This window comes from Passer domesticus, chromosome W (genome assembly GCF_036417665.1).
Source record: "Passer domesticus isolate bPasDom1 chromosome W, bPasDom1.hap1, whole genome shotgun sequence".
Lineage (NCBI taxonomy): Eukaryota > Metazoa > Chordata > Aves > Passeriformes > Passeridae > Passer > Passer domesticus.
The window spans coordinates 16,972,483-16,990,029 of record NC_087511.1 but is presented as its reverse complement, the minus strand read 5'-3'; the positions used below and the strand labels follow the sequence as shown (position 1 = coordinate 16,990,029).

Genomic DNA, 17,547 nt, shown 5'->3' with positions numbered 1-17,547 from the left:
CCTCCCCCAACCAGTTCAGGAAAAGATTTCCTTGGAGAAAAGTGGGAAAAAAGCCCTATTTATTTAACTGGCAAAACATTCACCAGCACAAAAAATGAACAATATTAAACAACAAAACCTCTTGCTGTTCTGAAGAGATGGCAAATTCGGAAAGTCCTTTTTGTGAGGTGTAGCTCAGCTCAGTCTCTTATCAGTCCCTCTGGCACTGGAAAATGCTGTGGCCCAGGCCTAGGCCCCAGTGGGTGACAGGTGTGAGCTCCCAGTGTTTTTCTGGGTTTCCAGTCCAGAGCAGGTTTGAACAGTTCCAAGAAAAATAAAAGCCACAGTTTGGGGAACTTCTCTGCCTCAGCTAGCAAAAAACTAACTAAAAGCAAAGCAGAGCTCTCTCCCACTGTCTGTACTGCAGAAAACACAGTCTGTGTGAAGGAATGCGGGGGGGGGGGGGGGGGGGGAGCAAGTGCAGTTTCTGAAAACAAAATGCACGCCTCTTTCTCCCCCCCCCCCCTTTGCTCTTGGAACCAGTCTCAAAGGTGCAGAACTTAACATCTAGCATAAACAGAACAGATGATTTGGGATACACGACGCATCATAAAGTCACCCCAGGACACCCTTAAAAGTAGGAATCCATTTATCATAGAATCATGGACTCATTTAGGTTGGAAAATACCTTTAAGATCATCAAGTCCAGTCATTAACCCAGAACTTCCAAGCCCACCACTAACCCATGTCCCCAAGTGCCACATCTGCATTTCCTTTAAATCCTTCCCGGAATGATGACTCCACCACTGCCCTGATCCCCCTGTGCCAGGACTTGACAGTACTTTCCGTCAAGTCTTTCTCTCCCTAAGAAACTTATCCCAATACTGATAGACTTTGCCTAAATGAGGATTTGAGGACTCTTGTATTATTACAATATTTTACAGAAAAAACATTTGAAACTGCTTCTTTTTGAGTTTTTTGAGTGCTCTTTATAGCAAATCATCTGATACAATTGTGAGAGACTGGACTATGACTCTAAACACTGGCCCTTGTGGAGGCCAGTTTTGCATACCCTGAGGAGGAGGTGAGTTTTTCATTGTGTAATGACAAACCTCTGGTCCAAATAAGGCATAAGAGGTGAACTTATCACCACCAGAGGCTACAAACTGGACTTTGAGGCTGATAAGAGGGAAACCCTGTGGAGACAGGATGGTGCTTTTTATCATGCCAATTTGTCCTGCCTTACACACACACACCCTCCCCAGGGAAGGTCACATTCACACATAAACCTAGTGACATGAGAGGCAGCTGTCATGTCTTAGGAGGAGTCATAAACCATCAAAGATCTCCAAAGCTCCCCCAGACTCATTTCTGAGGCCTTCCACAAGAGGACTGCACGTGATCAAAAGGCAGCGTAAAACTCCCCCCACCCCCCCCAGGGGGGGTGCTTGGGCATTCCCATCTGAACCTAAGCATATATTTAATCCACTGGACTTTGTATTTTGTGGGCTTTTCCCCCCACCCCCAACAGATCAAGACCTTTGATCATCACTTTGACCAACAGCAACAATCAAGTCTTGTCACAGATCCATGGATGGTGTTTATGTATCTTTCTACTCTTACCCTTTCTCTCTTTCTTCCATTCTTTTCCCTTATTAATTTTTTCAACAGAGTGATATTTTCATGCTTTTATATTGCCATATCACTAGAGATAATGATAACCAAAACAGCTACATACTGTTGCCTAATATCAAACGAGAAAAACTTGCAACAGTGTTAAAATAGTAAAATAAAAAGCAGACCTTAATTTGGAAGCTTACAGGTGTCCCGATAATCATGGGCACACCCAGCATCGGATTTCTACAATTTTTATAAGTTGAACAAATTAGCATATCTACCTAATATAGTCCAATTAGAAGAGCAGTTAGGTAATTTTTCCCCAGGTACTGCCCCATTGGAATTGGTCCAGGGGCTTCTTTACACCATTACTTCTTGTGTCTTCTCAGATTCTGGTTGGAAAACAAAATATCCTTGTCAGGCTTCTCTTCTTGAAAATAAGATTAACAGTATTTCATAAATGTGTTAGAAGGTTAGCCTATTATTCTTAAACCTAAGAGAAAGGGTAGGAAAAATACTAGTAGTTATTTAACTATGTAATAGAAGTCTACAGAGCTATGAATATATGAAAAATGCATAAAATGCAAAAATTTTTAGGTATCAATAGCTGCTTTCCATTGCAAGCAAATTGTTATAAAATAAACCCTGCACATATATATTTATAAACACTGATCATTCAATGTTTTTTTCACACAAATCCAACCCAAGGGGTCTATTAACAAGAACCTGGGTTACCCTCGCCATTGCAGATTGATGCTGTCTAAACCCCAGTGCACTCACAAAAAATCATTCACTCATTCTCCTTGGCTATAGTTTAGAAGAAGAGGGGGAGCAAAAATGAAATTAAAAAGCTCATGGGGTGAGATAAGGATTAGGAGAAAACACTCTAAGGCCAAAACAGTCTTAAAACTTGAAAGATAGAAAGAAAAATTTTTTAGCAAGTTAAAGACAGGATAATGAGAACTAAAATAAACCATTGGAACACTTCCCCCCCCCCTTCTTTCCTTCCTACTGACAGCGCAGGGAGACAAAACATAGAGCTTTTAGTCAATCTGCCACTTCTAAAGAATCTTTCTTCAGTTCGCTTAGGGAGATGAGCTTCTTTTGCTATGCCATGGGGTCTTTCTTACAGGAAACAGTTTTCTGTGTACTTTTCCAACCTGCTTTTAATTTTCACAAGTAGCAGTCCTGCCCAAACCTGCTGCAACGTGAATCCCTCTCATGGGCAAAACAGTCTTCCCACAACTGTTTTTTCGTGGTCCATTAGTTAATGGGGTACAGTTTTAAGGATGAGCTGTTCTAATATGGAAGCAAGGGTCTTCTTCCTTTATCTCTGGAAGCAAGTCTTCTCTCTCTCTCTATTTAAATCTCTCACCAGATCACAGTTTCTCAGCATCCACACGCTCCAGCACAAGTACCTTTTTCTCATGGGCTGCAGATGAATTCTGCAACCCCCCCCATGCACTTCATGAATTACAGGGAAACAGTCTGTTGTATTATAGTCCTCACCACAGCTTGCAGAAGAATTTCAGCTCCTCATGTGGGGCACCAAAAAAGAAAAGCTGCCACCACCTCTGCTCCTCTGTCTGCAGCATAGCTTGCTAAAAGCAAATAAAGTTCATTGTGAACCATGCTGATATGGGAGCGGCTGCATGGCGCCATCTCGGCTGTGCAGTCCTGGCTGCATGGTCCCTCCTGGACTGGGGTGGCAGTGGCTGGTCCCAGCCCCGGCCGCTCCTGGCCTCATCCTTGGGGCTGTTTGCAGTGCCAGGATGGCCCCCTCCGGCAGCATGCACCTGGCAGCTCTGTTGGGAAAGGGCCTCAGCCACCTCGCCAAGAATGCGCCTGGCGGGCTTGCCGGGAAGGGGCTTGACTGCCCTGTCACCACTCCTCGGAGGCGAGGAAGAAAAAGAGTTTCCAGTGGTTTTTCTTCTCTTAAATATGTTATCATAGAGGCATTACCAGCTTTCCTAATTGGCTTAGCAGTGTGCCTATTCTCAGAGCCAGCCAGCAACTGGTTTTGTCAGGCATGGAGGAAGCTTCTAGCAGCTCCTCACAGAAAATCACTTCTGTGGCAGGCTTCTTCCCTCTTCACCAAAAATCAAGCCATGCAAAAAACCACCACACTTGCCTTCAGGGGTGGGTCATAATAACAAATGCTTCTTGAACTCTGTCAGGCTTAGTGCTGTGACCACTTCCTTGGGGGACCCTGTTCCAGTGCCCAACCACCCTCTGGGTGAAGAAGCTTTTTTCTAATATCCAACCTAAACCTCCCCTGACACAACTTCAGGCCATTCCCTTGGGTCCTGTCACTGGACACCAGAGAGAAGAGATCAGTGTCTGCCCTTCTTCTTCCCCTCACTAGGAAGTTGTAGACTGCAGTGAGGTCCCCCTCACTCTCCTCTTTTCCAGGCTGAACAGACCAAGGGTCCTCAGCCACTTCTCATACAGCTTCCCCTCAAAGCCCTTTACCATCTTTGTTGCCCTCCTTTGAACATGTGGATAAACAGAATTCACTGCTTAGAATTGTTAAAAGTTTAATAATAATAGGATAAAAAAGGACAATATGTCCAGTGCTGGGGTGCTCCTGGACAACAGCCAAAGAATACACTGGTGTATACAGACAATGTTTTCTTTATACTGTTACTACATCACTGAGATGCATGCATACTCATGTGTGTCATGCATTATTCAAACATTCTTGTGAACTTTCTGATATTTTGGGAACTTCTTTCTTTGACTTTTTCACACTCCAGCTTATCTGCATGTCTTAGTTTGGAAATGGGGGTGTGTATTCTATTCCTATCTGTTAGATGTGGGGCAGTTATCTTCTGTTAGTTAAGCAGTTTTCTTGGGGAGATATCTTCTGTTAATGGGCCATTGAATCTCACTGCATGAATGATAAAATTACATCATCCCATTGTGAGAAGCTCCGTCCAGAGGGAGGACCCAAGTATTCCTACCTGGATATAATCAGAGATTTGGAAGACCACAACCAGCCTTTTCCACTGGCTTCCCAGAGGAGCAGCTTTCTTTTCCACTAGATTCCCAGAGGACGACCAGGCCCATCTACACCACCACTGGATCTTCAGAGGAAGACTACACCCTTCTGTAGGATCACTGCTTCAACAGAACCACATCTGTCACTCCAGGAGGACTGCAAGCACCATTTCAATTGGACTGCTACCAACACCCTGACTAACAGGGTGTCAGGTCATATTCTGACTCTGTCAGTGCTGTTTTGTATTACTGCATTGTTTGTCTTATTTTTTATTTTCTTCCCTAATAAAGAACTGTTATTCCTGCTCCCATATCTTTGCCTGAGAGACCCTTAATTTCAAAATTACATTTTTCATTTCAGGGGAGGCTCCTGCCTTCCTTAGCAGACACCTGTCTTTTCAAACCAAGACACTGCATGACATCCTGTGTGTCAGGTCAATACATTTTATTTCTTCTTGTGTCTCCATTCTGCTGTTTCACATCCTCTGATAAGGATTTAGTAGGTCCTCCTTAAATTTAACATGGTATTCTCTAATTGTCCTGCAGTGCTCTGGTTTGTGTCACAGTTATCTTATTTTGGACAGGTTGTCCAGTGGATGGCCTTACACTGTTTCTAGTTACACAAAAACCTTTTTTTACATCTTATGTTTTGCTAAGGTCTATAATACAATACATTCATCACACTTATTTCCATAAATGATACATAGATATTATATTCATTACACTACTATTTCTATGAGCAACACAGTGCATACTTAAGCTGATAGATTATATTATATTAACAAGCAGCTAAAAAGAGTTCTATGTGATACTATTTCTAAATTCCTTTAATCACTAACAACATGCATAAGCTAATACATAAATGTGAAAGCCAGTATTATCTGGTAATTTTTTACAAACACTCATAGTTTAATATCTTTCTTATATTGTGTTGCCCCAAACTGCTCACAATATTCAAGGTGAGGCCTTGAAATCACTGCAGTTTTTTAATACATTATTCAAGAAGACATCAAGAAAGCTATGAAATATTATTTAAATAATCAAATGCTTTTATTATTTGCTTTACAAAGCTCAAAAGGCATTCAGTCTAAATAGGGACATTTTTATTCTGAGCCCATTTAGTTGTTTTATGCTGTTTCACTGTTGCAATGCTTTCTTGGGTTATCATCCCAGAGTTTATAGCCCGGCTTTTGTAAGAAACTGTTTCTAGGAAATTTCAGTAGGCCACAAGGATATGGATGCAGCTCAAGGATTAGCTGAACTGCTGTAGAACTGTTCATGTAACACAAAAGCCATTCCATCTGTTAGTCTTGCTAAAAGCAAAGCTATGATATGAAAATATTTTGATGTATAGTTGTTTGAAGAAGTTCTGTGTGTAAACATGTTAAAGCTGTACCAGGAAAGCCCTGAATATTGAGAGATGCCTCTACACAAAGTATTAAGGCAAAGCCAGAAACTGGAATTAATGATCCAAGTATGACAACAGCAAAACAAATTTAAATTTGAACTAACTTTCTGTAAGAAGGAATTTATTAGCTGATGTTAAAGTTCTGAGTGGGCAGAAGTGATGTCTTGATTACTGCAATCTTGGTTTGTGCTATTGTACTTAGTTGCTGCTGTAACTTCTATAGTAATTTCTTAATATTCTGTACAGTATTTCTCTCTGGAACTCTTCAACCAATTACAGATATTAGTTTAGTCCCATACCATTCTTGTGACTGAAAGGGGAGGTAAATGTTATCTTTGTTCTCATGAAGAATGTTTGTAAACAGGGAGTGGCTTACATTTTCAAGTGTTTTCCAATATTGAGTACATCAATACAGAGCTTTTACTTACTAGGTTTGTGACCTGTGGAAGCTTTCAGAAAATTTGGGCACCAGTGTTTTCTTCTGAGCTGTAAAGAAAGTCAGTGGTGAAGCCAGAATCAAAGCTACTGCTTTTAACTGATAGAGTTAATGTGAGTCATGGTCCACACTGCTTCTGCTGGCAGAGGCTGTAGATCATTCAGGCTTTTGCAGATCATAATCAAAAATAGTTGTTAGTCTGGAGATTTAATATCGACAATGATTTTTTTGTTCTTGTTGAGTACAGTACATGTAAACATTTTAGATGAGATTCAGAAAGTACTTAGGCTCCTAAGTCCTTTTAAAGTTCCTACCTCTCTACTGAGCTTAATGAGAGATGAAAGCCTAACACTTTTTAAATTCAATTGTACATAACTTCATAACTTCAGCAACTAAGGCATATTTTTTCTGATTTTAAATTGCATTTGTATTATGCATTTTTCTTTAATGGGGATTGTATACATATGAGTTTTTACTCTGATTTTATTAAATATAAACCTGTTTGTTCTTTCAGGAGTGCATTAGAGCCTTAGGCCGAAATAAACCTCATACGCCATTCAGAGCAAGTAAACTTACTCAGGTACTAAGAGATTCATTCATAGGAGAAAACTCCCGTACCTGTATGGTAAGTTTGTTTAGTTAACTGTATGCTTTAACAATTAATTGAAGCTATACATTAACTGAGACTATATTTTAAGTTTGTCTTTCAGCAGAGCCATTTCAGATAACTTTCTCTCTTCTCACTTTTTATTGACCTTTCTGATTGCTTGTTCTAGTTTTCTAGCTAGACAAATAGCTAGAAACACTTTAGGTTGAGGATTTTTTGTTTGTTTTTAATAATGTCTTAATTATATTATAATATTGTTTGTTGAATCAGAATTTTGGAAAAGGTGGTGTACACTGGAAGTATAGTGGTAAGTTATGATCATTAAATGACAAAGGCAAATTTAAAATTGGTATCAAAGGTATCAGAATACGCTCTAGGCTGTTAAGGGAAGTAGTTGGGACAGATGAAATTAATAGTTGTGTACTGTATAAAAGTGCATTTGCATCAATCTGGATAAACAGAATCCTTCTGTCAGATGGGGGAAAGAACAGATAAAAGCACAGATGTCCAGTGGTTTTATTTGTGCATCCTTAATATTTCTCCTTATGGAGGTGTAAATTCTCTGCAGTGGACACTGACTGTTAAGCTTGTTTGCTATGGTGGGTTGATCTTGGCTGGCTGTCAGGTGCCCACCAAACCACTCTATCATTCTCCTCCTCAGCAGAACTGAGGGGGTGGGGGGAATAAGGTGGAAGTCATGGGTCAAGATAAAGGCAGTTTAATAAAGCAAAAGCAAAGGCTGCATGTGGAAACAAAGGAAAACCAATCAGTTTTATTCTCTATTTTCCATCAGCACACAATGTCCAGCCACTTCAGCATGCATAGCAGTTGCTCTTCTAGAACACAAATGTTCCTCCTCCTTTTTCTTAGCTTTTGCATCTAAGCAGACACCATATGGTATGGAATATCCTTTGGGTCAGCTGGCCTGGCTCTGTTCCCTCCTAGGATCTTGCCCACACCCAGCCTACAGGCCTTCGAGGGTGAGGGGGGCAGAATGCTGAGACAGCACTGATGCTGTGGCAGTACTGCTCAGCAGTAGCCAAAACACTGGTGTGTTCTCAACACCTTTCCAGTTCCCAATGCAAAACACAGCACTGGGAGGGCTGCTATGGGAGAATGATCTCCAGCTTATCCAGACCCAATATATTTGTGTTAGTTACTTTCCACAGGCTCCTTGGAATTAGTCTAGAGGTGACAGAAATCTTCAGACAACAACATGAAAACCATGGTGTTAGGGCAGTGTCATGGATTGACTCTGACACAATGCCAGTGCCCCCATGAAAGGTATATTTCCAAAATGGTTACTGTTAGATGTGACCTGGAAACAGAACAAAGCAGGCTCCAACTTGGAAATGGAGGGGAAAAAACACAACACTTTATTAATCTACAACATAGAGACAAAAGGGAAAAAAAGAAAAAAAAACACACACAACAATCCACAATGGAACACCTCCAAAACACTCCTCTTCCCCCCACCCCTCTAACACTCAATCCCCTCTAACACTGAATTCTCAGTCCAATACCATCCTTCACACAACCTCCCCCCAGTTCATCAGGAGAGAGGAGTCTCCCTCTTGCACCATGGACCTCCCCAGGAAACACAGTTGGAACTTCCTGTGCTTCCATGTCACACGTGGCAGCCGCCCGGAGAGAATCTGCCGTGGTGACTATCTTCCTTCCATGTCCAGTGCACTCACCACTGTCCATGGATCCAAACTGCTTCTCAGGTCCTTTTAAGAATGCCTTGCCCAGTTCCAAGAAGTGGCAGCATCTCACCATTTGGGACACCTGTCCCCCCCCATATTTCACCCCCTGGGGCCGACGGGACTCATGAACAGAGATCCTTCTCCGCTGAAGGCAGAGGGCTCCACCACACCCTCCTCATCAGTCTCTGTTCCCTCTACTTCTTCTTACAACAGCTTTGTCACTCCTGGCTTCTGGCCAACCGCCTCCCCCAAGGTGCAGTCTCTACATTACAGGAAGAAATTGGTTCCGTCCTGTGGCCATGTAAGAGAAAAGTTCAGCCCAAAAGGCCACTCCATCATCTCCTCTATCTAGGGTGCTTCTCATCTGCTGGCATTTCTTCACCCACTCAAACCTTCTTCTCATTTGCCCATCCTCCGTCCCCTCTAAACTCTCAGCTGGGGAGGATCAGTGTTTTTCACAGCTTCCATTGTCTCAGCACCAACGGGGTTAAAACCTCAGCCAGGGTCTGCCAGCAGCTGGGCACCTTGCCCCCCCCACTTCTTCTCCTGGCCATGGTGCCATCACAAGATATCAAATTTCAAGCCAGCACAGACTCTCTATCACTCTCTCCCAGGGAGGGGGGGCTGCCTGAAACATCCCAGGTCTCCTCCACCCCTGCATCTTGCAGGGGCTCTGGCCTCCCTTCCCACAGGCCACATGGCCTCCTCCTCCCCCACCCAGACGCAGCTGGGCAGGGGAGGAGGTCAGATCGACTCACCTACCGGACTTAAAAGAGAGAGTCCCTCTGGGAATCTTCTGCTTTTAACCCCTGTGTATCCAGGTCCCCAGTGGCCACACCAGGTGCCAATTTCAAATCTGGCCACTGATTGGTTTGACCACAACTTTCCCAGAAACTCACTTCCTGGTCAAACCATGACAGTCAGCCTAGTCTTCTCTGTGGATGTTAGGTATGGTTCTAATATGAAATTGGTGGTAAAATAGCATTTTTGACTAATCTTTTTTCTTTGGTTTTCTAATGAAAACACATAATTGTTTTCTTTCCACTGGGACAACTTCATAAATCATATTCAAGATCAGGAAGCTAAACCGTGCATCTCTAGGCAATGTATCCTCACTGCTGAAGAAGTTTTGGAAAGTTAGCCTGTTAGGAATTCCTTTCTGTACATAGAAGGAGTGACATTTGTGAATGTTTTGCAACATTCTCACCATCACCTTTACCACTCCTTAAAGTGCTAACAAGCTGTCTTCATTTTGGTGAAGCTTTTTTATTTAATTATTATTCTTCTCATAGAGTTAATGTAACATTTTTCCTGTTTAAATGCATGAAAATGCCATCAAGAATAATCCATGATGTATGGGTGTTTAATTTCTGATAAAGCTTGCATTCCTTCCTTTTATATTCAATATAGTTCTAAATTAAGAAAAAAAATCTCCTCTGAAAGTGAGTGAAAATATGCTTGAATTATGTTATTCACATAACAGCAGTCACTTTATAATTAAGAATAAGAAAACTCTTTCATAATGAGACACTGCTTTCAAACTCATTCTTCCTGTTATTATTCCATGTAGTTTCTCAGTATTAGGACCACTTGTAACATTCTGGATTTGGTGTTTGTTTGCATGTAATTTTTATCCAGAATTTAATCAGCAATGTTTTCTGTTAAGACAGTAATGTAAGAAGAGTAGCACTTGCGTGGTTATGACTTACTCTGAATTACAGTTAAAAGGAAGGAGAGAAAGAAAAGAAACCTACAGTGCATCTTTATGGTTGTTTGAATTGAGTTCTTGCATTTGCAGCACTTGTTCCTGTGATAACTAGATGAATGCAGAAACAATCTGCCTGTCTAGAGATCTGACAGGTTTCTGAACAACATATATTGAATTGAGGGAGGTGTAGGAGATACCTTAGCCTGGAATTACCTCCAGTCATCCCCAGTTCCCTGGAAAGAGGAGAGGAGATTTGCACTCCAGTGGCCAAGTGGTGAGAAGAGTGGACAATAATCTGCAGCTTCTGGGTCTTCCTTTGCCTTTTTTATCAAGAAAATGCATTCAGCCTTTCAGTGTGGTATTTGCAATTGGTTCTTTGGCAGAGGGCCTAATTTTAAAGCATGTTCATGTTTAGGTTTTGTATGATACACTGGCAAAATTCTACTGATTAAATATACAGGTAAAGAAAAAGGCATATCATTATGGTTTATAATAGTATTTTATTAAATTAAAAGAGTACTTATCCTGCATGTACACTGACTGCTTGTTTGCAGCAGAGCTATTAACTGAGGTGCTTCAAACTTCTAAAAATTAATGCAAATATAGTTTAATAATGAGCAGCTTCATTTCAGGTTTCTGCAGTTGACTGTAGAGATCAGTGCTATGTTCTCTAGAAGTGTTTATGTGAAGTAAATTAAAGCATAGAAGAAATTTTGAGGAATAATTCTGTTATGGTGGTTTGACCTTGGCTGGCCACCAAGTGCCCACCAAAGCTGTTCTATCACTGCCCTCCTGAGCTGGATAACAGAGACAAAATATAATGAAAGGCTCATGGGTTGAGATATGGATGGGGAGATGTCATAGATTTTCCTGGGTTGAAAGAGACCTTAAAGATCTGCCCAGGCAGAAAGGGACCTGGGGGTACTGGTCGACAGCCGACTGAACATGAGCCAGCAGTGTGCCCTGGTGGCCAAGAAAGCCAATGGCATCCTGGCCTGTATCAGGAATAGTGTGGCCAGCAGGAGCAGGGAGGTCATCCTTCCCCTGTACTCGGCACTGGCAAGGCTGCACCATGAGTACTGTGTCCAGTTCTGGGCCCCTCAGTTTAGGAAGGACGTTGAGATGCTTGAGCGCGTCCAGAAGAGGGCAATGAGGCTGGTGAGGGGCTTGGAACACAAGCCCTGTAAGGAATGACTGAGGGAGCTGGGGTTGTTTAGCCTGGAGAAAAGGAGACTCAGAGGTGACTTTATCACTCTCTACAACTTCCTGAAAGGTGGTTGTAGTCAGGTGGGGGTTAGTCTCTTTCACCAGGCAGCAACTGACAGAACCAGAAGACAGAGTCTCAAGCTGTGTTAAGGGAAATATAGGTTGCGTATTAAGAAGAAGCTTTTTACAGAAAGGGTGATAAAGTACTGGAATGGTCTGTCTGGGGAGGTGGTGGAGTCACCATTCCTGGATGTGTTTAAGAAAAGACTGGATGTGGCACTCGGTGCCATGGTTCAGTTGAGGTGTTAGGGCATGGGTTGGACTCAATGATCTTTAAGGTCTCTTCCAACCTAGTCATTTTGTGAATTGTTTGAATTCCTGTGATCATCAAGTTCCAACCCCACTGCAGGAACACCTTTCACTAGACCAGGTTGCTCAGAGGTCCAGCCAACCTAGCCTTTGTTAGGAAAATTAATCCATGATGTCAGAGGTTTATGTTCAAAAAGGAGACAGAGGAGTCCTGTAACTTTATTTGAATAAAGGGAATGTCGCAACCCAGGATACCCAGAGGGGTGCCCTGGGTGACATGTGCCCCCAGCAGCAAGCCAAAGACACTTGGGAATTCGATCTCAACCCATGGAGCAAATTACCAACCTTGTATGAAAAATTACAAGTCACAAAAGTTTAAGTAGCATAATAATAGTTGTCACAGGGTGAAAGGTGGAATTTTACTATGGGGGTCTAGGAGACAAGATGGAGTAATTTGGGCGTTGTCCTGTCTTTCTTCCTTCATCTTGCTAGCCTCCATCTTCTGGGTGATGTTAGCATTTTTGGATTGGTCTAGAGTAGAAGTAGACTGTCTAACATAGGTGATAGGTATTGGAAAATAATTGTAAATAAAGTGCACGTAGTTTTTAGTATAAAAAGACAACACCAGCCCAGGGGCGGGCAGTGTGCCCTTGACAGACCTGCAGATCAGACCTCTGTGGGTCAGGAAGAAAATGTTTTAGATAATAGATAATAAACAACCTTGTGAACGTGAGCTGAAGAACTCAGACTCTCTTCGGCTGCCGGGCTGGGAAAAAAGGACTCTCGGGGTCATCCTGACCCCAGGAAACCCGAGAAGTGAAAGGCCATGGGGCATTTCCCATGGGGTCTCTCAAATTGCTAGAGGATGCAGCCTCCCTTTTATCCTAATTTCCGGCCACATTTCCCTCTCTCTTCCCCCATTGGCTGAGGTACTTGAGAGGTACAGACTTCCTGCATCACCTAATACAGACCCCCTTCTAATGTGTACCCTCCCCTTTTTCTTTTTCCTTGTGTCTCTGTTCTTTTTCTCTAAATCCAGGGATTTAACACAGTCCTGAGTGAGTAACAGTCTGTGTCAATTAGTGGAATTCCTATGGAATTTATGGTTCCACCCATTACTTCTTTCACCTCTCAGTATCTGTCCTTATCTACCATCAGGCCCACAGTTTGTTTGTAAAGACACCTCCTTCTCATTCCTGTCAGCACTGTCTGGGGCAGCTCCAGCCCTGCAGTGTCAGCCTCCCTGCTCCCTTTCAGCCTGGCTGGACCCAGTTGATTTTAGCTATTTCACTACTATGTCTAAGCTTAATTAACAGCAGAAATAAAAACTGTATCTTTATAACAAAGTTACTTTAACATCACTCATATAAAATCTATTTTAACATTTGCGAAAAGCCAGTATTATAGTATGTATCTATAACATTCAGAGACAGCTCTTCACACCGAAGCCACCTCTTGATGTACAGGGAAACCCCTCCTCCTTTCCTTCCTCCCCTGTCTCTTCTGAACAGCCTGTAGCCATCAATAGTTGCACTCCATTCATGGGATTCATCCCACCAAGTTTCAATAATGGCAATGTCTCAGTTTGAGACAATTTAAAGGAGAACACTCTGAAATGAGTTGTTTCCCTTTATAGGCTCAAACAATCCCTTTCCACTAATAAGGAACAAATACAAGTAAATAAGTTTAAAAAATAAGTTTACTAAGAAGCAGAACAGCAACAGGCAAAAAATAACAGTAAATGTGAGAAACTATGTTCACTTTTAAAATTTTAAAAGTTTATTAAACCTTATCAAAAATACAACAGAAAACTGAATAAGGAAAAATTACAGTGCTGGGAGCAAAGGATTCAACTGCCATGTGCTCATGCACAAAATGGATGCTTTGCTTTTTATACCTCTAGCCCCTCTCAAAGCCTTGTCAGTTGACTCCTTCCTTGCTGTCCAGTGGTGGAGATCACTTTCTTACATCTTGATTGGGGGTTAGGTGCTGCCATAGTAACAAGCCGACCCTGCCAAATGCCCCTACTACCCAGGCCATCCTGTGATAACAATGCAAAGGGGAGAGCAAACATAACTATACATCTACAAAACTTCTCTTAACATATACGTAATATTCACCCCTTAATTGTGAAAGTAAACTATCGCATTACTCATCCATAACAGCAAATAACTGCTAAATACCAAACTGCTAAAAACTCATCCCCCCACCCCTACAGGAACAGAGAGACTAAATGCCCTAAATACTCTTCCCCATATGGCACCCAGCAGGGATGACCTTGGGCTTGTAGGACAAAGGGATAAGATGGCGTCAGATCCCTCTCAGAAAGGCAGGAGCTTCACAGAGCAGTTCCAGTAGCAGACGAAGGCCTGACTACTCGCCTGGGGTCAACCCTTTCTCCATGGCAAAGCACAACAGAGCAGGCATGGCAAAGTTAAGGAGCTGGGCTGGGGCCACTCCCTGTTTTTGCTCCCTGGCTTGGCACTATTGGCAGCTAGCTGGGACAGAGTGAGGTCCGTCGCTCTGTGATGGAGAAGGAAGACTTGCTCACCCGATGATGATCGACAAGTCTCGTCTTTATTCCCGAATCGCCAATTATTATACACCTTTTAATTAGCTCATGCATAGTGCAAAATCCCAGCTCACCATTGGCTAATTAGTTATCAGCTATCTACGTGCTGTGTTGGTGTAACTATCACCACTTTTCCCAAGCTGTTTTGCCTCACCACCTGTCTGTGTGTATTTCTTCATCCGTGGGCCAAGGACACAGTTTAATTGGAATGGCAACTCCCCTCATTCTCTATCTCGGTCAAATTAATCTCACTGTGACCTTTAGCTCGGAGCTAGCTTGTTACAAAGCTCTCAACATTTCCCCCGTTTTCTTTTTGGGCTAGAAGTGTTGTTTTCTAAGCCCTTTCCATCATCTGATTCACCATTCTTTATACGCAATTAAGCAAGCATGGTAATACAAGCATTAGCAATACTATCACGCCTAATATCCCTATAGCATACATGATTATTATTCTCAGTCAAGGGCTCAATCCCAGGTTCTTTAACTATCCTTCTAATCCCAATCCATCATCCTCCTTCAGGGCGTGTAGCCCTTTCTGGAGCTCTTTAATTTTCGCATCTATTGATACAGAATGATCCGATAAATTCATACAACACATACCCTCAAATTCCTCACAACTATGGCCTTGAGCTAATAATAAGAAATCAATTGCTGCTCTATTCTGCAATACTGCATGATTTACACTTTGTACATCTTGAGACAGCATGTCCAATATCTGTCTGTCTTCTTTGCTTGTTGAATGGTCAACGTTTCTCTTGCTCTTGATAGAGTTACACATTCTTCATTGAAATCCATCTGGACTTTGCACCTGTTAAAACACAAACAAATCCCACGTCCCTGCAGGACTGAAGAATTTTCTCAAAATCCTGGAGGTGAAGAATGGGTCCTGGTTTCATTTTGCAATGTTACATAGAGAAATATTAAGATAAGAGTAATTAGGAATCAATTTAGATAATACACACAATCAACAACACATACAAGATCAGAAAATTACTAAACACTACAACACTGAATATTTATCCCAGAGTCTGCGACAGCTGATAAACCTTAAAATGACAGAGAACTGGAGAAATCATGTCCGGATTCATGTTTCTCCAAATCACCTCTGAAAATGGCTCAGCCGTCATAGATGGTCAAATCGCCAAGTCAAAAGGACTTGAATACTTTTTGATGCAGAAAACATCTGGGTTGATTGTCAGTCACTCCATCCAAATAGAGTTAGAACTTGGCCAGAACTCGAACTCTAATTGGTGAGTATCACTTAACATATTTCTTAAACAAGACTTTTTTTAAAAACAACAGTTATAAACAAGAAACCTTAGGGCTACGAACCAATCAAACCAGCAAATAATTGAATCCTTCTGAAGTTTCTGTCAAGACAGAGATTTTCCAAACACAGCAAACTTCTTGAATTCTCTGCTGGAGCATTTCTGTAATAATAATTAAAGAACTACAAAACTGGCAATTTGGATAAAAGCTCTCAGAAACATCTAAATAGTTAGGAAATAAAAAGACAGGATCTTGAAGAGACACGTGTCTTGCAGGTGATCACACAAAAAAAATAGAAAAACACATGAAAGCTGGCTGTAAATACTACAACAATACCTTAATAATAATTCTTATCACAAAAATCAGAGAATTCACATAATGTAATCAATTTATCAACAGCAAGTGTTCAAGGAAGTTAAGACAACCCCTTTTCTAAGCATTCATGTAATATTAACAACAATCACTATCTATCAGCATTACTTACAAAAACTAAAAATAACAAAGATTATAAACTTAATATCAATAATTCTTAAAACTTTGAATCTTGGATAGATATTATAAAACAAAACTGAGAAAGACGACAGATAATTTTAAACACAAATAATTTCACTTAAAATAAGGACAGTCCAAAAATACTTAGCACATTTACATCCATTTATCTAATGCCATCTCTTAATGAATAGAAGAGAGCAAAGACCATAAAGACCATAGTATACAGAAATATTACAGTTTAAATCATCTCACATGTAGTCCAAACAGAAACTAGGAAGTTTACTTAGACTCTGCTCCCTTAAAAGGTTGTTCCTGCCTCAGGTAAGGGAAAGGCAATGAAGTCATCAAACCTTAAAGCATCAAACCCAAATACTCAATCACTTTTAAAAAAGCAAACACATTTACAAAAAAAAAACAAAACTGGTAAACAAACTGTAAAGCCTGTGGAACAGTTGGGTGAAGTGCTCCGCATAACATCTGCTGCAAAGCACTGTGTGAATTTTCAGAAGTTTTCCATCCTGATCTTGAAGAAAATTCCTGACCTGTTTTTTCTCAGACACTTGTTTGAATTGCTGCGATGGGCTGTCTGCTGTGGTTGCCAGGCAGCTGTGACAGTGCGGTGCCTTGAGGAATGTCAGCTCCCACCCCGTCTCCGCCTGCTCCGGCACAGCCTCAGTCTGCGCCACCTCGGGGGTGTGGAAAGGAACGCCCTCGCCCGGACCCGCGCAGCCGCGATCTCCTTTGGGCTCTGCTCCGCCTGGATCTCCGCTCGGGCTGGTTCCCCCTGGCTCTGCGCCAACACCCGCAGCCAGCGGGAGCATATCCCACACCGCTGGTGCTCTTGTGCGCTTGCAAAAAGTGAAAAAGCCCTCCCAGCTCCAGCTTTCGGGTTTCGCGTTACTGGTGCGCATCCGCCACCGCTACCACCGGCACTGCGCTTATTGCTGCCGCGTATTCGGCCCCCGCGTCTCGCTTTGGCTGGCCCGGCCCCGGCTGGCACTTCCCTCGCGATTTGTGCACTTTCCCCACGGACAGCTGCCGTGCGAGTTTTTGTTACCATGCGTGTCACTGGACCCGCGGTCCGCTCCGCCGCCGCACCGCTGGGACCGCCGCCGGCACCGAGCATGCCGCCGCCACCATACGCGTTTCCTTCATGGTCCCGAACTTAGGCCACTCTGTTAATTCATGTACTATATAAGGATTTTGAGAAACTCTTTGTGCATATCCGTAAGCTAACA

The 17,547-nt window shown here is 42.3% G+C and overlaps 1 protein-coding gene across 7 annotated transcripts in view; it reads left to right on the top strand.

Moving 5' to 3' along the window:
• The window catches only part of LOC135289157 (kinesin-like protein KIF2A), a 126,889-nt gene that overhangs the window by 75,213 nt on the left and 34,129 nt on the right, over positions 1-17,547 (top strand). For all 7 annotated transcript variants that reach the window (XR_010351954.1, XM_064402577.1, XM_064402578.1 and 4 more), the window contains one exon: positions 6,955-7,065. Coding sequence is in view for 6 of the 7 variants with exons in the window: in XM_064402577.1 (XP_064258647.1) it covers positions 6,955-7,065 (111 nt within the window). In the remaining variant the exon portion in view is untranslated. The remainder of the gene's footprint in view (positions 1-6,954; positions 7,066-17,547) is intronic.